This window comes from Syngnathus acus, chromosome 8, assembly GCF_901709675.1.
Source record: "Syngnathus acus chromosome 8, fSynAcu1.2, whole genome shotgun sequence".
In the NCBI taxonomy this organism is placed as follows: domain Eukaryota; kingdom Metazoa; phylum Chordata; class Actinopteri; order Syngnathiformes; family Syngnathidae; genus Syngnathus; species Syngnathus acus.
This window is the reverse complement of record NC_051093.1, coordinates 7,095,202-7,118,581: the sequence shown is the minus strand read 5'-3', so window position 1 is coordinate 7,118,581 and position 23,380 is coordinate 7,095,202. Positions and strand designations below refer to the sequence as shown.

General features: G+C 43.8%; 3 protein-coding genes across 20 annotated transcripts; 2 read left to right on the top strand and 1 right to left on the bottom strand.

Annotated features, from left to right (window-relative positions):
• The first annotated feature begins 1,410 nt into the window (after nucleotides 1-1,410).
• jpt2 (Jupiter microtubule associated homolog 2) lies at nucleotides 1,411-4,934 on the top strand. Of its 3 annotated transcripts, none has more exons than XM_037256300.1 (6): nucleotides 1,411-1,592; nucleotides 2,434-2,585; nucleotides 3,021-3,172; nucleotides 3,362-3,398; nucleotides 3,587-3,594; nucleotides 3,658-4,934. In XM_037256300.1, exons 1-6 carry the CDS (start codon nucleotides 1,537-1,539, stop codon nucleotides 3,958-3,960), a joined length of 708 nt encoding a protein of 235 aa, XP_037112195.1. In that variant the 5' UTR covers nucleotides 1,411-1,536; the 3' UTR covers nucleotides 3,961-4,934. The 3 variants fall into 3 exon arrangements, with proteins under 3 accessions (XP_037112195.1, XP_037112194.1, XP_037112192.1); XM_037256299.1 differs by having other exon boundaries at nucleotides 1,412-1,592; nucleotides 3,587-3,636; nucleotides 3,700-4,934; XM_037256297.1 differs by having other exon boundaries at nucleotides 1,412-1,592; nucleotides 3,587-4,934.
• A 1,148-nt stretch (nucleotides 4,935-6,082) lies between these two features.
• Nucleotides 6,083-18,177, top strand: mapk8ip3 (mitogen-activated protein kinase 8 interacting protein 3). Of its 16 annotated transcripts, none has more exons than XM_037256291.1 (36): nucleotides 6,083-6,689; nucleotides 6,880-7,149; nucleotides 7,594-7,714; nucleotides 7,867-7,937; nucleotides 8,009-8,091; nucleotides 8,475-8,498; nucleotides 8,672-8,819; nucleotides 9,628-9,862; nucleotides 9,925-10,024; nucleotides 10,105-10,223; nucleotides 10,585-10,596; nucleotides 11,052-11,069; nucleotides 11,330-11,387; nucleotides 11,500-11,652; nucleotides 11,756-11,813; nucleotides 11,891-12,042; nucleotides 12,290-12,346; nucleotides 12,429-12,599; nucleotides 12,842-13,001; nucleotides 13,132-13,182; nucleotides 13,334-13,423; nucleotides 13,640-13,795; nucleotides 13,955-14,120; nucleotides 14,200-14,292; nucleotides 14,392-14,397; nucleotides 14,500-14,683; nucleotides 14,757-14,876; nucleotides 14,950-15,030; nucleotides 15,104-15,171; nucleotides 15,250-15,398; nucleotides 15,469-15,640; nucleotides 15,712-15,825; nucleotides 16,166-16,204; nucleotides 16,749-16,913; nucleotides 17,208-17,354; nucleotides 17,427-18,177. In XM_037256291.1, exons 1-36 carry the CDS (start codon nucleotides 6,654-6,656, stop codon nucleotides 17,549-17,551), a joined length of 3,972 nt encoding a protein of 1,323 aa, XP_037112186.1. In that variant the 5' UTR covers nucleotides 6,083-6,653; the 3' UTR covers nucleotides 17,552-18,177. The 16 variants fall into 16 exon arrangements, with proteins under 16 accessions (XP_037112186.1, XP_037112179.1, XP_037112183.1 ...); XM_037256281.1 differs by having other exon boundaries at nucleotides 6,084-6,210; nucleotides 6,279-6,689; nucleotides 14,200-14,397; XM_037256284.1 differs by having other exon boundaries at nucleotides 12,875-13,001; nucleotides 14,200-14,397.
• A 192-nt stretch (nucleotides 18,178-18,369) lies between these two features.
• Nucleotides 18,370-20,341, bottom strand: nme3 (NME/NM23 nucleoside diphosphate kinase 3). The gene is made up of 5 exons (XM_037256301.1): nucleotides 20,196-20,341; nucleotides 19,549-19,679; nucleotides 19,375-19,476; nucleotides 19,041-19,153; nucleotides 18,370-18,971 (listed from the first exon to the last, which is right to left on the bottom strand). The coding sequence occupies exons 1-5, from the start codon at nucleotides 20,239-20,241 to the stop codon at nucleotides 18,857-18,859; spliced, it is 507 nt and encodes a 168-aa protein (XP_037112196.1). The 5' UTR covers nucleotides 20,242-20,341; the 3' UTR covers nucleotides 18,370-18,856.
• Between the last annotated feature and the right edge of the window lie 3,039 nt (nucleotides 20,342-23,380).

The window sequence follows — 23,380 nt, the reverse complement described above, 5'->3', positions numbered from 1 at the left end:
GCTTGATAAACTCACTATGTTATTTAGCTGAGATATGGATATTTTGATATTTTGAGAATGAAGTATTACATCATAGTGGTGACAAGAACGTATTACCAGATATAATAAATGGAGATTGTGATGAGGATTTGGGGTTGAAAATGCGAAGAAATGACAGCATTACAACCTTTAAAACCTTGTTGTGTCATAAGTGAGTAATAACTCAAAATATCTCTTATTACGGACACAAACTCCAGGTCCAGCCTTCATTTTACAAAAACAACAACCACAACTTGGGTATTTGTGGAATCAAGATGAAAAACGTGCCATAACATCCACTTTTTAACATGCTCTTTGTGACTTCAGTTGACTTTAATCCAATCTAGCATTGTTACTCTAACCTATTGTAGTCACAGCAATAAAGAAATACAAACTAGTGAATGCAAATTGCCACGTAGTAACTGATCGTGAGGAGAATAAACATCCATCCACCAATTCTGTATTTTACAAACGAGACAATGTTTTGAGGGAGACAGACGATCAGTTGACGAGCTCACTGTTATAAATAAGAGTAAACAAAAGTATACAACAGTCATTTCCATTCATAAAGTGATTTCTAGCAAAACCGCTAACATCACCAGCTAGCGTTTGCACACTGCATAACTATTTGAAGTCATGCCGTTTATTATCCCTTGAAGCATTTGTTTGGAGATGTATATATATATAAAACAACATGAATCGTTGGGAATTACCTGCAGTAAAGGCCCAAAAGTGACGTTTCCATTCACGGTCCAAGCTAACCATGCACGTTAGTAGCTTGCCTCCAATTTGGCTGCATATGACAGTTCATGTGGCTCGCTCATCCACGCGCGTTGGCACGCCCACTACAACTCGAAAACAAATCCTGTGATTGGCTTGGAAATCCACGAGGAGCGCGGGTAAAGCTTGATTGACGTGGCGTTCTACCAATCGGTAATCTGAAACGCCAGGTGAAGGACCAATTGTATTTCTTTTCCTGTCACGTATTTGAACGTTTTCTACTCCTAATGATTTAGGTACCCAAACGCACTAACAGTAAATTAATTTGTTTAGATAATTTTATTTGACCACAATTTTAGTTTGGAATTACATTTGCAGCTATATTGAAGAGTTACGCCCAAGTACACACCGTATACTGCCTCACAGCGTTGGCATAAAATGATACGTTTCCGTCTTTTGCAGGAGTCTACTCTACTTGAGTATGCATTTTATGATGACTTTTGACTTTAACTTACAACATTTGAAAATAAATGTACTTTTCCTGCTTACTTTGGTCAAAAAACAGATTTACCGATCGTCCCAGCGGGCTATCCTGCGACATAAAACAAGCGCACCCCATAACAGCAACTCGGCAACGGACCGGATATATCCCGCGGTGTCACTCTCGCTTAGACTGACACTCTTCGCAAAGGAGTTTGGGTGGGATCAGACGAGACGAAGGAGGAACCTCCAAGTCGTCCAGTTGGCAGAGTGACGAAGTTGTCTTAGGAAATTTGAAGACTTTCAACAAAACCCACGATGACTTCGACGAACATGTTTCAAGGGTTGGACACTGGGTCAAAACCAAGCTCAAGGTAATTAGGAGTTTCTTGATTATTTGAAGCTTGGGTAACTGCTCGACTAGCGTATGTCATGTGAATTAAACATACGTTATAGCTCTTGGCGTCAGTTTTTTTTTCCGTCAAATATATCAGCAGGAACCTTTCAAGTCATCATCAGTTTGAATAATCTTAAACTGGCGTGTTATAAATTGCCCAGACGAATACATTTTGAGAATTAGCTTTGACGCTAAGCGAGCAGGCGTTGTCTTCTGCGCCTGCGGAAGTGTGAAGCTCTTGTCTCGTCTTTGTGCTAGCTCATCCGCTACTCGGCTACATGATTGTTCCCTTTAATAGTGTGTAGCGATTCATAAGATCCATTTATGTTGCTCACTTTTGTTGTCTGCTGTAGAATAGCACGATTTAAATCGTGCGATTGTTTCTGGTAACTTGTGAAAGTCTCGCAGTTTTTGCAACGATATGGCGCCCTTTGCGACCATATGATCATGTTGTCTGTCAGCGTGGACTGTGTGCTGCGTTGAATGTCCATTCCGCTTTAGTATTGCGGTGTAGCATACATAACGCCCATATTTTGCACCAAAAAAACTCATTGCACACTGTCAAACAAAAAGTGCACAGTTTGGATTGAATCTATTTGTTGGCAGTGGAAGAGCATTTAATTATTCTGTGGGGTTCACTGTGAATGAGAATATTCCAATGTAGGTCATATAATCCTAGTGTCAAACAAACAAAATGGTGCACGTCGTTTCAGATCGTTTTAAGTTCTATATGGATTCTGCACTAAAGACAGACTTGATATAATTGGATTGCAAACTTAATTCTCATTCAAGTTGTGCTAAGAGCCTTTCCTCTGCAGGGTGCTGCGACCCCCCGGCGGTGCCTCCAGTAATCTGTTTGGTGGCTATGAAGAGGAAGCCCCCCAATCTAGAAGACCAAATAAAATGGCCTCCAACCTGTTTGGTTCTCCAGAGGAGCCCCAGGCTGCACCCAGGCGCTCCAACCCTCCGGGTAAGATAAGCGTGTGACGGATGTGGGAAAGGGCTAGCGTGTGAAAACTGTTACTTTCATGTGATGAACTCTGCATAGACATCTTCACTGTTCCCTCCTTTGAATGTAATCTGCGTCTCTGCTGAGCCTTTCCAAAGTTAAGCATGCCAGTTTTGAGTTGTGACTCATCAATATAAGACTTTGTGCAAAGTGTGACCTAATATGACGAATACGCAGCCATATTAGTCGTATCAAACCAAAGGTGAACAAAGGCTGGTTTTTAAGAAGAAAAAAAAAAGTATTTTATTTAAATAATTTAATTTTGTTGAAATAGGCCATGATCTGTAACTAACATGCTTATGGAGTCAAACGTCTTATTCAAGAATGTTGACATAATTGTGTACAATGGACAACAAACAACGGTATTACTCATAACACATCTCTGGTGTCCTGTAGGTGGTAAGAGCAGTGGAATATTTGGGGAACCTGAACCTCCAGTTCGACCACAGAGACCCCTTCCTCCAGGTGGACCATCTAGCAACATATTTGGCTCAGAGGATAGTGCAGATGTTCACAGCCCAAGCCGAAGTCACCCAAATAAGCCAAAGGTGAAGTCTACTCGACTTTTCATTTCGCCTTTCTCTGCTGACTAACCATGACCAGCTTGTGGAGTGAAGCATTGCTACGTGATTGAATTCGGAATATGCTGAGTGTGCTAGTGCAGTGCTGCAGGCTTACTTGGAGTCAATAGATTGTTGGAAATTGGCCATAATTGTTTTTATGTTTGTTTTTTGCAGGACAATCTAAGTGTAGTACCTGAACCCGAATCACCAGGTGAGCGTCTTACACAAAGCTATTAAAATATTTTGAAGTTTTGCAACATTAAAAATATATATATACAGTTTTGTATATAAACAGCGAGCAACTATACTCGGTTTGAAACTTTTTAAGTGACCCTTCCACAAGCACAGCTTTAGACCCCCTCCTTGGCATTTTCATAATGAATTTATTTCATCTCATAGCAACTGAGGTCAAAGTCAGCCAGCCCGAGGTCAAAGTCAGCCAGCCCGAGGTCAAAGTCAGCCAGCCCGAGGTCAAAGTCAGCCAGCCCGAGGTCAAAGTCAGCCAACCCGAGGTCAAAGTCAGCCAGCCCGAAGTCGACGTAAGCCAGCCCGAGGTTAAAGAGCAAATTGCCTCACCAGTCGCTGTGCCAGCTCAGGAGGAGCCTATTGCTGCTCCAGCTACCCCAGAGCCTGGCTCCGACTCCTCAGGCTCCTCATCCACCCCACCCACTGATGACAAGAAGAACCACGAGCCTCACCTGGGACCCAAGCCTCGCTCTCACAACAGGGTCCTTAACCCCCCGGGAGGAAAGTCCAGTGTTGTGTTCTACTGATTTGCCGACCCCACCCCTGCTCCTTGTTTTGTCTGCTCCCCTATGCATCTCCTTTCATTCCACCACTAACCATCCCTCATGGTAGTCTGACATGAGAAGATCAAGATCTGTTGGTCTTGTAAGCAAACGCGGACTGATCTGTTGTCGTCATCTTGTTGCAGTTTCAGTCTAACTTCCAGCGCATTGTCTCCCCTCCCTATTCCTCTTTCACCCCATTAACCTGCATAATACAATCACTCGCCTTTTCAATCAACAATCACTACCACTGTGAAATGGTTCCATCGCGATACTGTTTTTTTTTTTTTCCCCCTACACCAGACCCTTACTCAAATTGCAGGGTGCACAATCCCCTCATGGTTTGCCTTTTTTTTCAAGTAACAGGGTGGCCTTTAAAATGACCTTTGTTTTTGTCATTGGCTTAGTTCAGACCACCAATGAGAGCAGTTCTCTCATCTATGGTCTCGTTCGTATTCCTCTTCCTGTCATCCAAACATGTGCCTGATACAAATGGTCCTGGGTCAGAATTGATTTTTCAGTGGGAAAAAAAATACCAAAAAATTATATTGAATCAAAGACGAAAGCGATTGTTTACTCCAAAATGTTTCTGTGTCCCCTTAAGAAATTCCATGTTGATTTTTATACCAATGTGTATTTTCTGCTTTGCCTTCATTGCTTGCTATCTGAGAACTTGCCGTTAGTTTTTTTTTTTTTTTCTTTCCCCTCCGCCTCGGGGTTGGCCTCTGTTTATGTTTTAAATTAAAACCGTTGGTGACAGGGAAACTCTGAACAAATTGTGGCGCCTGAGTTAAGGTGAGCTGATTAGTTATCACCTCTTCACCCATTTCATAATCCACATTGAAGGTATTCCGGCACCGGCCAGTCCCCCTGTGTGTTGACGTGCCTGGCAGTGGCAGCAATGAGTCCAGCAGAATTCAATCCTGTGTATTGCAATAAAATGTTTTTTTGCAGTTGAATACCCGACTGGACGTCATTCTGTAAATACTTGAGCTTTACTGGTAACTATGAAAATGGTGAGACACTTGCAAAACAAATACTGCGCATGCCCTGAATGTTTATAGCAGTGTGAATTCAGCACACAGAGAAGGTCTTGTTTTCCAGCGTTCTTGACAATTCTTACTCTCAGTATTATCACCCTCAGTCTTTCCCCAAAATCCATCTTGTTCAACTGCAGTCAGTAGGAAAAACATGCATATTTTAGCACTGGTTGCAGCACTTAATTAAATTATCATTACCTGTGATTTTTGACCAATAGATACTGCCACCTTGTGGTAACCTTTTGTAGTGTACAGAAATAATGATTTCTGTAATGTCACGATTATTAAATTTGTCACAACCATTCCATAACAAGAATATGCATTTTAGGTTGTTACCAAAGCAAATTGTTTACATCTTAGGTACGGTACGTCACAGTTAAGTGGTTAATGAGCACATCAGTAGTCAGAGTGATAAGGGAAATTTTTCATCAATTACTGATAAGTTTTATTTTCTTCACGTTTCCTTCCTCAGTGTTTTCTTTGTGTCTTGCTTATTTTCTCCATATGACTGCAGACTGTGCTCCAGTGCAAGGCCTTGTGACTCAAATCAATTTCAAATCATCTTGCGTGAAATTGATGTTCCACCATATCTTCAATGTTTTCTCTGTTGCATTGCCACATTTCCTTTTTCAACATTAAGCTCTAGCATACTCGTAATCACTTTTCTGATAACTGTGGCTTGCTGGGTTATCACCGAGCCTTTTTAGCGACTGTCTTTGTCTGAACAGAGAAGCATCAGTTTCAGAGTGCATCGTCATTATTATTGTATTGTATCACCAACCACTTTTCAGGCCAAGTGCTTTGGAAAATAGTCAACTTCCGGTTTTACCCTGCAAAATTAAAACATGAGCTTCATGGGACTTGATCTCACAGAACTTGTGCTTCAAAATAAGTTTATACGTGAACAATACGTCGCTTATGTGCACAGTTTACGTGTATGTATTGAATTAATACATATTTTTACTTTTGTAGTAGTTACAGATGTAGTTTTTGTTTAACTCGTCTTGATTTTAAACTTTCAGCATTCACCCAAGTTTCCGGTGCCTTGTGCTAACTTGATGCAGTCACTGTGACGTCATCCCCACCGTGTCAGCTGTCTCCTCCATCCGAACGGTAGCGAGAACCTCTCCCATTGGGAGACATCACGATCACCTCCCGACCCCGAAAAAAATGGCACCAATGTCTTCACATTGACGTAGGTCGTCGTTATTGCTCTTATTTATTATTGTATTTATTAATTTATGTATTTATTTCCCGAGCCAGCAATGGCTGTGCTCGGTGGCTGCGGCTGCTGAGAGGCAGGTGCGGCATTATCGACGAAGGCATCTCTCGCTTATCACTCGCCATGGCGCCGGTGATACCACATCCATTGGAGAAACAGCAGCACGGTTCCACCGTCGCTCAATTCGGTACATTGTGTTATTCGGAGGGAGTCAACTAGCTGGGCCGTGACACGACGTGCTGGTGGCGGGGGAGGAGGAGTGGCCCTCTGTATATTTTTCGTGCCCTTCCCCGAGTTGACTGTTATGCGGATTTACACGTTTCTTCTGCGTTGACTTGATCCAAAAACATCTCGACAGTCGACAAGGTCTTTGAAAGTCCTCATCTGGCTCACCGGAGCCAGCTGCAGCAGCCACGATGATGGAGCTACAGATAGACGAGGTGGTCTACCAGGTAGGATTGCTAAGGGGTTAAATCTCCATGAGAGTTTTGGGAACCTCTCCTTTCACAATATCATTTTAATATGTTGGATAAGAGTCTTTAGTTGGTCCAACTGTTTATCTCGCCTCCATTTTGTTTGATCACACACAAACATCCATACAATATCTTAACACTTACTGGATTTTTCCAACCCTATTACCAGGATGACTATGGCTCCTGCACCGTCATGTCGGAGCGAGTGTCGGGCCTGGCCAACAGCATCTACCGGGAGTTTGAGAGGCTGATCCGCAGCTACGACGAGGAGGTAGTAAAGGAGCTGATGCCGCTGGTGGTGAACGTCTTGGAGAACCTGGACGCCGTGCTGTTGGAGAACCAGGAACACGAGGTGGAGCTGGAGCTCCTGAAGGAGGACAACGAGCAGCTGATCACACAGTACGAGAGGGAGAAGGCGCTGCGCAAGCAGGCCGAGGAAGTGAGTCACTCTTTTCCAACGTCACATTGATCAACCACTGTTTGTTGTGACATTTGAGAACTCCATTTCCCGTGATCCCGCAAAACAAATGCAAGACAAAAACAGTAGGCGATAATCATAAGGCCACAATGGGGGAGGGGAGGACATCATCATGAGAAATCAATATCATGAATGGGTCTGGCACTGTAACTTGATTTGTGCTTGCAAGAAGTAAAAAATAGTGCAACAAGAACATCTACTATGAAGAGCAGCAAAGAGCGGCTCAGATTACAAGGTTAATAGACGCACGCTAATGCTAATGCTAAAAAAAAAACCTCAATGTCTCTTACCTGACAATCTTACCAAGATATGCAATTATTTTGAGTTTGTCAGGGTGATTGTTGTAAAATGATTTTATTCATGTTCATCATTTTGGATTGTGTGCTCACTTATCATCTCCTCTAGAAATTCATTGAGTTTGAGGATGAGCTAGAAGAAGATAAGAAGGAACTCCAGGTGCAAGTTGAGTTTTTAGAGCTGCAGGGGAAACAACTGGAGCTGAAGTCCAAGAACTATGCTGACCAAAGTGAGTAGAGTAAAAATCTCACTCCAAGCTCAAAGTCACTTGTAATTTTTAAAATTAAAAAAAAAAATCCATCCAAAAATATATCGTGAAATTCTGTTTACATAAATATCATATGCACCAATACAATGTAAATGATTTGTTTGTTTTTTTAGTCACACGGTTGGAGGAAAGAGAGTCTGACATGAAGAAAGAATACAACGCTCTGCACCAACGCCACACTGAGGTAACTGCCAATTGAAAAGGGTGACAATATTTACTTATTCATCTTTTCGATTTCTCACTCTATTATTTAAGATGATCCAGACGTATGTGGAGCATATCGAGCGTTCCAAATTACAGCAGACTGGAAGCGGCCAATCAGACGGCAGTGGACGAACGTGAGTTGTGTGTGTGTGCACATGTTGCCGTGGGAGTATTTGTGTGAAGATTTCAAATGTGATATTTTATGTTTCATCTTATATGTATCAGGCCTCTCATATCTTCACTGCACTGCCGCTACCATTTGTTTGTCAGGGTCCATCACACGTACAAACTGAGATGACCAAAAACAAGGGATAGGGCATTTAGCAAAACAATAAAAGACCAAATATATATAAAATACCTCCAGCTTTAAAAAGCTAGCAAAGAAGAATCGACTGGCTCGTCATCTGACATTTAAGAGTGTGCTTTCATGTGTCTTGTCATTTTCCGATCGTGTGTCTCTCGCTAATCTGAGACTGTGTGTCTTGCTGGCTTGCTGTCTGTGCTGCTGTGTGCACAGTCACCGTCACACATGGAGGAAAAGGTAAATCCAACATGCAAGTGCCCTCCCCCACCTTTTCTCTCAATTCCCTAAATCTGCCTGCTTGCATTTCAGTCTCTGTCAAAAGTCATCTTGAGAATAATAATAAAAAAAAAACGGTCGATATTCTGAAAGCACAACTCACGTTTGGTCTTTGTGTGTTCCCCCGCCAACAGCAAAGCAGAGCGGCCGCCATCGTTGAGCCTGTACCCCAGCGGCGAGGGCATGGTACGTGGGGGTCTCGGGGGGGCTAGGATGATGCCCGGGAAAGACATCTGGCAGGTCAGCGAGCTCGGCCAGTCCACCCTCAGTTCGGCCTATCAGGTGGGACAGACGGCGGCCATCTTTTTTCTCCACAACCGCCAGAGGTGGGGGACTTAAGTCACACGGCTTGACTCGAGTCAAACCGGAGTCGCCAGTTTTAGGACCTTGGGACTCGCTAAAACGTAGGCAAGACTTGACTTTGACTTGAACTGCAGGACTTGACGAGTCGAGATACTCAAGTGCAAAATGGCTATTATGCAAAGTTAAGACTGCAAGGTTAAGACTTGAAACTTAGGACTTGCACATAGATGAAGTGACTTGCTCCCACCTCTGGCAACTGCTGGCTGTTGCGGGGCGTGGCCAGCCTTACCGCCTCCAAGGACCACCCTTCATGCCTGCTTGTGTCACTTGTGATGCAACGGTGTCATTCTCATTGAACTCTAAAACCACAATTTGTTTGTTTCTCTGCTGACTCAAGCAAGCTGGGGTCCTTTTTGATGGCTTTTCTTTTTAGCTTTGTGATCGTTTTTTCGTGATCATAAAGATTCTGCCTTGTGTACTCGTGTTTTTGTTTTGTCAAGGCTTTTGGATTTTTTTTTGTTATATATGTTTATGTAATACTGTTCTGCAATTTTTGTTCATTTTAAACATTTATAGCTGTCTTGGCGTGACCCCTTCTTTCTGTTATTTAAGAATGATACAAACAAAATGAAATAATGTCCAAAAGTTGATATTTGTTAAAACTCCAATTCTTAAGATAAAATGGGTCATGCCGATGTTTTAGCAGTTTCATCACTCCGCCACCTGTTTGCGATGCTCATAGTTAATATTTTTGTCTCTCGTTCCTCTCATGCCACATCCACAAAAGGAGGACGGATCGGAGTCTGACTCTGTGGCGGCCACCCCCAGCAGCACTGGAAGCAAGTCCAACACGCCCACCTCCTCCGTCCCTTCCGCCACTGTCACCCCCATCAACGAAGGCTTCCTTCCCGCCTCCGAGTTTGAGACGATGCGGGCCGGCAACCGGGGCAGAAAAAACGCTAAGCGGCTCAGCCGGAATATGGAAGTCCAGGTTTCCCAGGAAACCAGGAACGTGAGCATCGGTAAGGCTAACGAAAACTAGCATCCGCCAAGCATTATGCAGCTGACATTTTCTGTTTGGCAGGTATGGGAAGCAGTGATGAATGGTCAGAGTTTCAGGAGATCATCGATTCTACTCCCGAGTTGGACATGTGTGTGGATCCTCGAGTGTATGGAGGAAACAGGTGAGCAAAAATTTAGACAGGGTGTCTTCAATTTTGAGGTGCACAAATGACCAGTACGGTTTGTGGTGTCGCTTTCGCAGCCCCTCGCAGGGAATAGTCAACGAAGCCTTTGGAATCAACACGGATTCTTTGTACCACGAAATCAAAGACGCCAAGTCGGACATCATCGGAGACGTCGATGCCGGGGCAGAGCTTCTTGGTATGGAAATCGCAATGATCACGTAAATGCTCATATGCTAACGTCAGCGCTCAGAAAAGAATCAGTGGGCTGAAATATAAAATATGCTGCTGCAGCTCGGCAATTCATGCGCCACTGCAGTCTTGCCGGGATCCTGACTGGCAGCTTTTGTTACCCACAATGCTTCATTCATTTGTCTTGTTTATTTTTTATTTATGCTTCTGTTGTGCTAAGACAACAAACAGAAAAAGGAAAAAATCAAGTTGAATTTTTTTCCAATTGGAATGCTGACATTGAAGGAAGTGCTTATTATATTCTGTTAATGTGGCACATTTTTTTTTTCTTTTGTCTCTTATCGTGCTTCCACGGGTGACACCTTTAGGCGAGTTCTCAGGTGTGTATTGGAACATGTTCTTTTCTTCCTGTCGCTCACCTCTCACCTCTTGCTGCTCGGCAAAACTCCCCTTAATTTTAATGAGTAGTTATTTATTTCTAATTCTAATAGAAAATTAACATCGGAGGTTCGGAACAATTGCTTGATCATCATTAAGTGTAGCAGTAACGATTTTTTAATATTGCATTGTAATATTTTTTTTGTTAAATAAAATATATTGCATAAATATTACACTCCTTTTTTTATAGCAATCTTACTAATGATATTGTTTTTAAAAATGTTCAGCAGGTAATTTTGGCCAATTTGATGTCATTTTTTTTTTTTTTTAACCGTCCTTATCTAAACTTGATGAATTTTTAACAGCGTTTTCCGTCTCCAACCTTAACCTCCCTTTTCCTTCTCTATCCATCATCTTTCCTTCCTCTCCGTTCCCTCCCTTCTTCTTTTGCCTGCAGTCCGAGATGATTTCTTTGGTAAGGCGCTTTGCTTCCGCTCATATTTGCTAATAGCCCACTTGTGTGGCTTTTTTACATATTTTGCCTTCTTTGCATTTCATAAAACACAGTTAAACATATTCTATTGAATAAAATGACACGTGGGGCCATTGTATAATTTTTCATCTTAAAAAAAAATATACTGTTAGCATTACATCAGATATTTAGTGAAGTCACTCGCTTGTTTTCTTTTGACAAAAAAATTCTTGGCCTATCTTAAGAACACGTTTGTGCTTCAGGGATGGGCAAGGAGGTGGAGAACCTGCTGACGGAGAACAAACAGCTTCTAGAGACCAAGTAAGAAACGTAGAATCGCCCCATTAGACTTCCGGGCATCCCATTTTAGAATCATATTTTTTAGCCTGGAATGTGTTCCTATAAAACTCTAACTCTCATTCCTCCTTCACAGAAATGCTCTCAACATCGTTAAAGACGATCTTATCGCCAAAGTGGATGAGCTGTCCAGCGAGCACGAGGTGCTTCGGGAGGAACTGGAGGCCCTGCGGCAGTCCAAAAACAAAATGGACGCCAGAGTCAAGGAGCTGGAGGAAGAACTACGGAGGTGAAAATGATTGTGAACTAAAAGGGATCCTAAGAAAGAATATTTTATATCAAAGATCCAATTTCTTGCCTAGTTTGGTAATATAAGCACTTAATATATGCAGGTTAAGGGCAGAGGCTCTTGGAGCATCTCGGGACTCCAAGGATGAAGGAAACGATGACGTGAGTCTTCCTCAATTCTCAACACAGCTGTAAAACAGCTCTGGAGTGTATTTCAACATTTGCTTCTCTCCGTCCAGTTTTCATCTCCCATACAAGATGGCGATATGACCATGACTCAGAGGCGGCGGTTTACCAGGGTAGAGATGGCGAGGGTGCTGATGGAGAGGAACCAGTACAAGGAGAGGCTGATGGAGTTGCAGGAGGCTGTGCGGTGGACAGAGATGATAAGGTATGGAGAGCAAAGAAAAGATTTAAAAAAAAAGTTGGACTGTTATGATGGTAACACTCAGTTTGTTACCTCATTTATCTGCAACAGGATGCCACAAGATGGCGCCAAAGCGAGACTTGTCAATATGTAAATCTAGGTTTTATGAGAGATCATTTAAGTATGCCAATGAATGAAATTATTTAAAAATCCAAATGAGTGATTGTGTTCAGCTGTACTTTATAATAATGTACTGTTTTCTTTCCTCCAGGGCTTCCCGTGAGAGTCCTGCAATCCAAGAGAAAAAGAAGTCTACCATCTGGCAGTTGTAAGTTTGCGCTTTGAAAATGTCTTTACAATCTCGTGCTACCCAAAATGGAATAAACGGTCATATTTCTGCATCCCTCCAGCTTTGCACGTCTCTTCAGCTCATCGTCCAGTCCGCCGCCTGTCAAGCGTCCGTACTACAGCGTCAACATTCACTACAAGTCGCCCTCACCGGCGGGCTTCCCTCAACGGCGCAGCCACACCATGTGTCAGATCTCCACCTCCAACCGCACCTTGGAGTTCTTCCCAGAAGAGTGAGCACGCACCCTGGCTGCCTTCCGCTCCGCGTCAACGCCTCGCCGCTTTGCTGGCTTTTTGCTAATTTGAATCTCCTCATGCACGATAAAGTGAAAAAAAGTGATCATTCGAATTTACATGATATCATGATGAGCCGTGATGTGGCAATTTCTTTGTGTTTTGTGTGACTGGCTGGTGGCTGCTCGCTAACGCTTGGCTCTCTCTCTCCTCGCTCCCGCCGCCTGGCCGTTGCTTCCAGACTGGCCAGTAACGGTGTTGCGTCTCTCCTCAGTGACTCGGCACTGTTGGCCCGCCGAGAGCAACGGCGGGAACAGTACCGGCAGGTGCGCGAGCACATGCGCCGCGACGACGGCATCATGCAAGCCTGTGGCTGGAGCGTGCCGCCACGTTTCAAACAGGTATACCCAGCATGCAGGGTCCCACGTTCTGCCCTCATTGGCCTCATGGTTCCAGATCCCGCGTGATAAGGCCTTAAAGTCAAATAAGTTATCCTTTTAACAAAAAATCCGATTCGTGATTCTTATCCAGACTGGTGGTCAGACGGACAGCGCTCAGGACAGCCAGTTGAAAAGACAACAGGCAAGTGATGGCAGCTTGAATGTCCTTTAAACACCCATTATGTGCATCCTCTCAGAATCCGACTCACGAGACTAGCTTATTTTTATGTCGTGGCCAGCAACGCAGCAATGAAATACTTTGCTTGGCTTGTATTGCTACATTTTGCTTTTAGACCACCGGTGAGAAAGAAGACAACCGCATGAAGAACGTTCCCGTCCCCGTCTACTGTCGGCCCTTGGTTGAGAAAGACCCCAATAGAAAGGTGAGGTTTTTTTTCTTCTAATTAAATAGATCCAGATGAAATTTAACCACTGCACTTTGATTCTTTGATAATCAATCAAACATTTTCTGGCTTAAATTTGATCACGCAATAGAGCTGAACTGTTAAAATGTAAAACATTTTTGTTGCTGGCTCATGGAGAATAATATAAAACGGTCCACCTACAAGTCTGAACGCTCCTATTTGTGCTTGCCTCAGCTCTGGTGTGCTGCCGGAGTGGACCTGGCAGGATGGAAAGCCTGCAGCCAGGAGTCAGAAGCACTAAAAGCCATCTCCAGTGGAAGCGACCCTCTGCATGCAGAAGAGAATGAAGGAGGCAAGATGAGCAACCACAACTCTCCTGAGAAGAGGAAGGTCAGACTGTCTCCCAGTGATCATGGCCTCTCAGTTGCTCCCATTGGTGGGAATTAAAAATAGTAAAACTCTGCTAGTAGCCACATTTAAAAAAAAAAAAAAGTTTAAATTTAAGATGAGGAGTATTATTGCTCCTCTAACCTTCCTCTCCTCCTCCAGTCCAAGGAGCTGCAGGAAGCAGACACCATGAGCAGCCGTGTTTGGATTCTCACCAGCACACACTCAGCCAGCAAGGTGGTGATCATCGACGCCAACCAGCCGGGCTCGCTCGTGGACCAGTTCAACGTTTGCAATGCTCACGTGCTTTGCATCTCCAGCGTGCCAGGTTAGGTTCTCTCACCGACTTTTACGGCGGTCTTGGACTTGACGTCTCCTTTAAATGTTTTGATTACGTGCGTATCCAGCTGCTAGTGAGAGCGACTATCCGGCTGGTGAGATTGTGTTGGATCCAGGTGATGGTGGTGCAGGGGGTGGCGAAGATGCCGGCAGCGTGGAGGGTATGTTGGCTGGTATCACGCTAGTGGGTTGCGCCACTAACTGCAGTGTTGCCCGTAGCAACTGCTCCTCACGCACTGACACTCCCATAATGGACAAAGGACAAGGTGGGCGCATAGCGAATACGTTTTATTTATATTAACCGCAAGGGAGGTGAGACAATGTCCACTCTGTCAGATGTCACGTTAATTTCAAATCATGCGCTTTAGCCCCCGTCGCTCCCCCCGCAAGCAGCAAGATTCTCCCGACCCAGTCGGCCGAGGAGGCCACAGAGGCCACCGAAGTTCCAGAGTCAACGTCCAGTCAAACAGAACTCAGATCGGCTCCTTCCGGGCCGTTCATGGAGCACGTGTTCACCGACCCGCCGCCTCGTTCAGCGGATGCCACTGACAGGTGGAATCAAAAGCGTGAACGTGCAGAGACGGTGAAGAGGAGACGGAGCTCTGCATGCTCTCTGTCCACACAGGGCCGCCGGGCAGTCCAAAGAGGAAACGTCAGTGCCGCCAGAAATAGAAGATGCTGGTGAAGAGGTGAAGAATTACACCAGTATGGCACCCACCATGTGGCTCGGGGCTCAGAACGGCTGGTCAGTATGCGCAATGGCATTTCAGGTTAATCATGCATCAAACATGATAAGACTCTTCTCTGTCACCCTCCAGGCTTTATGTCCACTCCGCAGTTGGCAACTGGAAAAATTGTCTCCACTCCATCAAACTCAAAGACTCTGTGCTCAGCCTGGTGTAAGAACCTTTCCTTGATTTTTTTGGTTGCTGTTGTCCAGTGAGACCAAGTTGTGCTTTCTCTCCACGGCAGGCACGTGAAGGGTCGCGTGCTGGTGGCTCTGGCTGACGGGACCCTCGCCATATTCCACAGATCAGAGGGTAATGCATGTTTTAAATGTAGGTCAGTGATTCAGATCATCTTTGGCTGCTAGCCCTGAAGTTTTTCCATTCACGCAGACGGCCAATGGGATTTGTCCAACTACCACCTCATGGACCTGGGCCGACCTCATCATTCCATCCGCTGCATGGCCGTCGTGCACGACAAAGTGTGGTGCGGCTACAAGAACAAGATCCACGTCATTCAGCCCAAAAGCATGCAGATCGAGGCCAGTCTCGTCTTTTCCCTTCTTTGTCCGCCGTGAAACTGGTGTCACGTGCTCACTTCACCTCCCACAGAAGTCCTTCGACGCCCACCCTCGGAGGGAGAGCCAGGTGCGCCAGCTTGCTTGGATCGGCGACGGCGTGTGGGTGTCCATCCGGCTGGATTCCACGTTGCGCCTCTACCACGCCCATACGCACCAACATCTTCAAGATGTGGACATCGAGCCCTACGTCAGCAAGATGCTCGGTCAGAGGACAGACAGACGGATGGATGGATAGATAGGACATTCTGCCTGAATCTCATCTTTTCCTCCACAGGCACCGGCAAGCTGGGCTTCTCATTCGTACGCATCACGGCTCTCCTGATTGGTGGAAATCGCCTGTGGGTGGGGACTGGAAATGGCGTGATCATCTCCATCCCACTAACAGAGAGTGAGTGTGTTTTGCATCAGATGTGCAGAATGACCCGAGTGATAACAAATCTCATCTCAACAGTTGTTTACAGCTCGGCGGCTCTTACAATCTTTATTTTGTCATCCGTTTGTTGTGAGTTTAGTGTGTTTACATTGCAGCACCATCATTTAGCTCCTTAATCTGTCGAGGTTGAGAACATTTTGGGTTGCTTTGGTAAATTCAGGGATAATTCTCATTCACTCGAACAGTGTAAGTATTGTCCCCTGAGTGGGTTTCTCCTACTGTTTCTCTACTTTCTCCTCTGCTCTCCTTCCTCCTCATCATCCTCTTCCTTCTCCCTTTCCTCCTCTTCCTGTAGCCGTGGTCCTTCACCGGGGACAACTCCTGGGTTTGAGGGGTAAGTGGGAGTGCTCCTTCCTCCCGCTACTGGCCCTCCTCTTCACCTGCCTATGTGTCCCTTTTAATAAGACTAAAATGAAAATATTTGAAAAAGGAGGTGATTGTCTAAAATATTGATTCTGATGCTTAATTCTGCATCAGCTTTCTAACATGCTAACTCAAATAGTAGCAACGGTCAATGCTATTGGCTGCAAGATGGCAGCATTGACTATGTTGCATGTTAGCATTCAAGTTCAACAAGTCCAATTGTCTTAATAGTGGTTGATTTGTTTTCTAGCTGAACTTCATGACATTCCCTTGGTTGCTGGTTGCTTTGCATGTTGTTCATCTTTGCTACACTGTATTGATGACTTCAGTGGGATATTGTTGGTGTGGCTTACTGCATGCAGGTGTGCGGGAATCCCATCACTCTAATTTGCGATTCCTGGTATTTTTAAGTTCTTTTTTTTTTTTGGCCCTGTTCTTAAACACACGTGCTGCTTGGATATTGCAACAAAATAACCATATTCACATTGGCAAGTTTTTCTGTGATTTCCCCTCAGCTAATAAAGTATCTCCGACATCTTCCGGGGGCGTGATCCACGTGTACGGTGACGACGGCTCGGAGAAAAGCAACGGAAGCTTCATCCCTTACTGCTCCATGGCGCAGGCGCAGCTCTGTTTCCACGGACACCGTGATGCTGTTAAGTTCTTCGTCACAGTCCCCGGTAGGCCTTGTTGCTGCGGTCAATTAAATGTGCAGTATTCTATTATAAATTGTATAGGTTAGTGTTTTTTTTTTAGTAGTATTTTTTTTTAGTATTTTCTTAACATCTTGTGTGTTCAAATATATTTATGATGCATTTAAAAATTGGGTTTTGATATTTTAAACAACAGACATTACATCATTAATTTTGGACCAATTAATTAATTTTTTTTTTTTTTAAATGTATAAGACATTTCTTGAATCTCTCATGACACATTTAGTCCTACTCTTATGCCCTTTTTATTGTTTCTACAAGGCAATGTTCTAGCCACACTGAACGGCAGTGTGCTAGATAGCCCGACAGAAGGTCCAGGCTCCACGGCCCCCCCGGAGACGGAGGCCCAAAGTGTTCAAAATGTTTTGGTACTCAGTGGTGGAGAGGGTTACATTGACTTCCGCATAGGTGAGCATTCACTCAGCAAGAAAGTCATTTGATCCATCTTCATTTTAAAAACATTTTTGTTTTTCCCCTCAGGGGATGGCGAGGATGATGAGACAGAGGAAGGTGAAAGCGACGACACCACACAGGTCAAACCCGCTTTGTGCAAAGCAGAGCGGAGCCACATCATCGTGTGGCAAGTGTCTTACATACCCGAGTGACTTCTCCCCTCACTATCTCCTTCCAAACTCTGTAATATAAATCCCTGGTCACGTATAAGTTCTCCCTTCTAAATCCATTACTGTACAAGCTGTGCATCGTCCCTTGTGCCCCATCAACTACTAACCTTTAATGCCTTGTACGTTCCTAATCTACCTGCCCTGCTTTTACCGTCCCCATCAGGGCATTCCAAATATCATTGTGGGCCTTGTAACTCAGCTTCATAAATATCCCGTTTTCTCTGTCGTGTATTCACCCTTCAAGCACTCTCTAGTCCTGCATCAGCCCCATGGTTCCTTCTCTTCCTTTAGTTCGCCACCCAGTGAACCCAGAATTCTCCAGCTCAAAGCCCCCCCCCCTCCCCAAAATCTATTGTATGTACCAAAAATATTTTAAAAGATGCTATGACTGACAATTACATTTCAAGTAGACAATAGTAATCTTTCATCCAATACCCTTGTGGGAATATTAACAATTGAATACTACTTGATTAATAATGGATGGATTAGATGGTGAAGGCATGTTCACCTCAAACCTAAAGAGATATTGGTCAATAGAAACAGTTGAGAGGACCTGCAGCTCCCTGATGTAAATTAAAGATCTGATGTCAATGCGGTGCTTCAGGTGACAAAAAAGCAGGTGGATTTCTTGTTACTGTGTGTACAGGTCGCTGTAAATGTCTACAAAACCCATCCCTCTTTGGTCACGATGGAAAATTCATGCATTGAGCTCAGTGTGGGTTATATTAAACATACGTGTGCTGATAAACAGCAAAGTTGAGGTCTTTGTGTGTATATGCAATATATCATAATACAAGATGACTTAAGAAATATTTTATGTGAGCAAAACACACCCGTCATGTAACATCACAAAACGAATCGATAAGCTGGATGTTTAAATGTACAATTTGCTTTTTGACATTTTCACTTATACTTTTCTGACCTATCTAGTGGACAAAAGATGGCAAAATAGTAATACTGAAACTATGATTCAAGTAAACAATGGACACATTTATTTATTCCTAATTTGGTCACGATGCTCACAGCACGAATGCATGAGCTATAGAAGCAAAGTGCATTTTCATTATTTAAACGGAATATTAGCCAGCTAGTGTTTGGTACTATGTGTGTCATTTCTCGCCTTTTATTTATTAATAACAAAGCTGGTGTTCAATTATAGTCATACCTCGCATCTTTTTCACCCTCAAAATTGTAATTGAATTAAGTACACCTCCACTCACACTGGAACAAGTGAGCAACACCAAATCCTGATGACAAAACTGAAAGGCAGAATCTGCGTTGTCGTCGTCAGTAGATCCAGGGCATGCTGTTGCGCTCCCACATTTGAAGCTCCTGCTTCTTGAACCACAGGGAGATTTCCTTTTGGGCGCTCTGAACAGAGTCGCTGCCGTGGATCACATTCCTGCAGCGTGCAAACATAGTTTTTTTGTTTTTTTTTTAAATAGTTTTTTTTTGCCTCAGTTTTTCTTACCTTCCTACATCCACGCAGGAGTCTCCACGAATAGTCCCAGGGAGAGACTCAGCCGGATTGGTCTCGCCCAACATTTTGCGTGCTGTCTTGACTACATCGAGACCCTGCCATACCTGAATCAACACACAGCCATTATTATGTGTGTTCAAAGAGAGGTTCATGTTATTTTCTATTATTGTATGCAACAAATTCATGAAAATACAGCTGTGTCGCAAGCAAAAATGCAAATAAGGAATGCGTTTCTAAGAGGCTTCCACTTCAGTGAATAGAAAAACATAATGGAGCCATTAACTTAGTTTAATATAAGTACCATTTTAACACAAGAACATCTCACCATGGCAACCACTGGACCAGACCTCATGTAGTGAATCAGTTCACTGAAAAAAGGCTTGTTCCGCAGATCCCAATAATGGTCCAAAAGAAGATCCTCTGATGCCTGAGACATGCACATAATTAATGTATGAAAATAAGAAATAAAGAACGTACTGTAGGTGGTGCACTTTTATACCTGCACAAGTTTCAGTGCCACCAGTTTGAACCCTTTCCTCTCAAAACGCTGCACAATTTCACCCACCAGTTTCCGCTGCACGGCGTCTGGTTTGATAGCAATAAAGGTGCGCTCGTTCACACCTATCCAGCCTGGAGAAAATAAAATAATTTATTACTGAGTGAACATTTATTAATGCGAAAAAAAATGACTGCAATAAACATCTGGATGTTTCATCTGAAGAATAAAAGTTACAGGATTTTGGACAATAAACATCTCTTGGGTCACAGCTGTTATTTTGTTTTTATGAAAAAACAAGGATGTTAGGATGTCATTTACGAAATTCAAAAACTCAAAACGTTGTCAGTTTTAAATTGATTTAATCCCGTTGGATTTGGAAGTTTGATAATTTAGCCAGCAGAGGGCAGTGCACCAATACAAAAACTACGAATCAACGTCATGCAGCGTCCGCAAAGTTTTGTTTACATTCACCATGGAAACCGCTAGTTCCAAAATGGCAGCCACATCCCACAATGCCACGCGATTCGCAACTAACTTCACCTATGACGCAAGTTAGCATTCGGCACAAATGCGATTGTGAGCATCTCACCAGCTGCAAACAAGCACGCGGTGACGAACTGGAGAGTCGAAGCTGATATAACACTGACCTGACTGGAAGATTTGCGAAAACAAAGAAAGAAAAAAGCCAATCATGGTGGCTGTGGACGGTGTTCACTTTGAGCAAGCAAGACCAGAGTTCGGTGCACGCATGCTTTTCTTTGCAGACACTGGTTGACGTGTGTTCGGAGTCCTTGCAGCAAGATAAGTGCACGTGGCCTATTTCTTAGAATTTGTCGACTTTTCCCCCATACTTAATATGTTAATCATAATGAATATGAATCAAATGATGAAAAAAATAGAAGTACCTTTATTCTGTATAATAACATTCCCGTAACTCGACATTAGATTTTTCTGATCTTCCGGGACCTTATTCTCTAAAAAAGTTAGTCCCAATGATCGTCACACACACACACACATCTGGGTGTGGTGAAATTTGTCCTCAGCATTTAACCGATCCCCGTGTGATTTTGGGGTAGAGGGAAGCAGTGAGCAGCAGCGGTGCCGCGCCCGGGAATCATTTGGAGATCTAACACTCTCTGATGCTGAGTGCCAAGCAGGTAGGCAATGGGTCCCATTTTTATAGTCTTTGGTATGACCCGGCCGGAGTTTGAACCCACAACCTTCCAGTCTCACAGTCGACAATCTGCCACTATTCGTTTGTGAGATGCTCCATAAAACCATATATGTTCCATTCCATAAGAGTGAGGGTTCCTTAGTGTAGTGGTTAGTGCTCTGGACTTTTACCCCAGCGACCGGGGTTCAAACCCCAGTAGAACCTATAATATTTTATCATGGAAAAACAGTTGTCGTGTGCTGCCCCATATAACCAATGCACTAAAGCTTATGGTTAGAGCTAGGGTTAGTGTTACAATTAGGGTTAGGGTTAGAGCTAAAATTAGGTTTAGAGTTAGGGTTAGCGCTAGGGTTAGGGTTAGAGCTAGGGATAGAGCTAGGGTTAGGGTTAGAGCCAGGGTTAGGGATAGGGTTAGAGCTAGGGTTAGGGTTAGAGCCAGGGATAGAGCTAGGGTTAGGGTTAGAGCTAGGGATAGAGCTAGGGTTAGGGTTAGAGCCAGGGTTAGAACTAGGGATAGGGTTAGAGCTAGGGTTAGGGTTAGAGCTAGGGTTAGAGCTAGGGATAGAGCTAGGGTTAGGGCCAGGGTTAGGGATAGGGTTAGAGCTAGGGTTAGGGTTAGAGCCAGGGATAGAGCTAGGGTTAGAGCTAGGGATAGAGCTAGGGTTAGAGCTAGGGTTAGGGTTAGGGTTAGAGCACACGAGGAATTGTGTTGCAAAATCTTCCCGTGATAAAAGACTTTAGGTCCCACTTGGTTTTGAACTCGGGTCGTTAGAGTGAGAGTCCAGAGCACTAACCACTACACTATGGAACCCTCACTTGTCCATCCTGGATGGTACGTATTAGTGTTGACTCGTGAGTGAACGATTCGTTCAAAAAGAACGAATCGTTTCAGTGAACGAGAGTGAACGAATCACTTCATAAAGTGATTCGGTTTTTTTTCCTTTCATATAACTTCAACCAGTAGGTGTCGGTAATGCCCATTGACGCTGGTGCCACCTCGCCGTAAAACAAAACGAAGAAGAAAATGACGTAACTTCCCGTTCACGAACGAATTGTGAATTGCATTTCCCGTTCACCAACGAGTCAGTGAAAGTCAAAGTCAAATTCGTTCCCTCACTCATCCGTTCTCGCGATGAACTGGAAATGCAAATCACCATTTCGAGAACGGATGAGTGAGGGAACGAATTTGACTTTCCCGTTCGCGGACAAGTCAATGGGTGAACTGCCTTCCTTCCCGTGCATCAACGGATCAGTCAGTGAACATGTTGCGTCTCCTGGCGTGAACTATGTAAGCCAGAATGTATTTACGATTTGCCAAGGAAAGAAAGAACCACTCACTGAAACACCACATCTTTTATGCACGTTTTCTCCAAGCTAACGGCTATCTTTATTGCATGAAGGGATGCGCCGTTATGCAACAACGGGGAGATTATGCTTCTCTTTGCGTAATCTTTATTTTATAACACTTATAGTAGTTTTTAAATAACGTGTATGCATATATACGCCCAAATATTGTTATCCAATATATCTACTGCAATTTCACAATAGATTGCTGGTTTGAAATGTACTTTTATTATTATTATTATTATTATTTTAATAAACATTTATGTTAAAACTTGTCTGGTGTTTTATTCCTTGTTTTTATATTCGCCAATTAAAACAAAAATCTGACATTTGGTTAACTGCTTTGTATGTATGTATGTATGTATGTATGTATGTATGTATGTATGTATGTGTTTTACGTTGTTATATGAGTTGGTGTCCCCCAAAATGACATGTCGGCATAACGGATTTTTTTTTTCAACCTAACACCATAATAACACCATCAACTACAATCAGACAAATACAAAATTAAAACATCAATGTTGGCATAACGTGTGTCGGCTGGCATAGCAGTCTGTCACTCACTCGTGAATCTTCGCGAACGAACCTGAAAATGGCAGTGTACCTAATAGAGTGTCCCAATGACGTCACTGATCAAACAGCCAATCAGAAAGTGGGGGTGAGGGCGGGTGTGGCACTTTTCACTTTCATTTAAGCTTTGGCCATGATTTTTCCCTAATGAACTGGCCTGTTATTAGGTACACCTGAAAATGGCGGTGTACCTAATGGAGTGTCCGAGTGACGTCATAGATCAACCAGCCAATCAGAAAGTGGGGGTGAGGGCGGGTGTGGCACTTTTCACTTTCAATTAAGCTTTGACCATGATTTTTCCCTAATGAAGTGGCCTGTGATTAGGTACACCTACAAATGGCGGTGTACCTAATGGAGTGTCCGAGTGATGTCACAGATCAACCAGCCAATCAGAAAGTGGGGGTGAGGGCGGGTGTGTCACTTTTCACTTACACCAGGGGTGTCGACCTCCAGTCCTCAAGGGGCCGCGTTCCAATATGTTTTCCAAGTTACCCTCGTTAAACACACCTGCGTGAAAAGATTTAGCTCCTTTCACGTTCCGCAGAAGCTAAAACTTTTCACGCAGGTGCACTTAACGAGGGAATCACACGGACACTCCATTAGGTACACCGCCATTTTCAAGTGTACCTAATAACAGGCCATTTTATTAGGGAAATATCATGGCCAAAGGTCACAGGCGTCAAGCTCTAGTCCTCGGGGCCGCGTTCCAATATGTTTTCCAAGTGACCCTCGTTAAACACACCT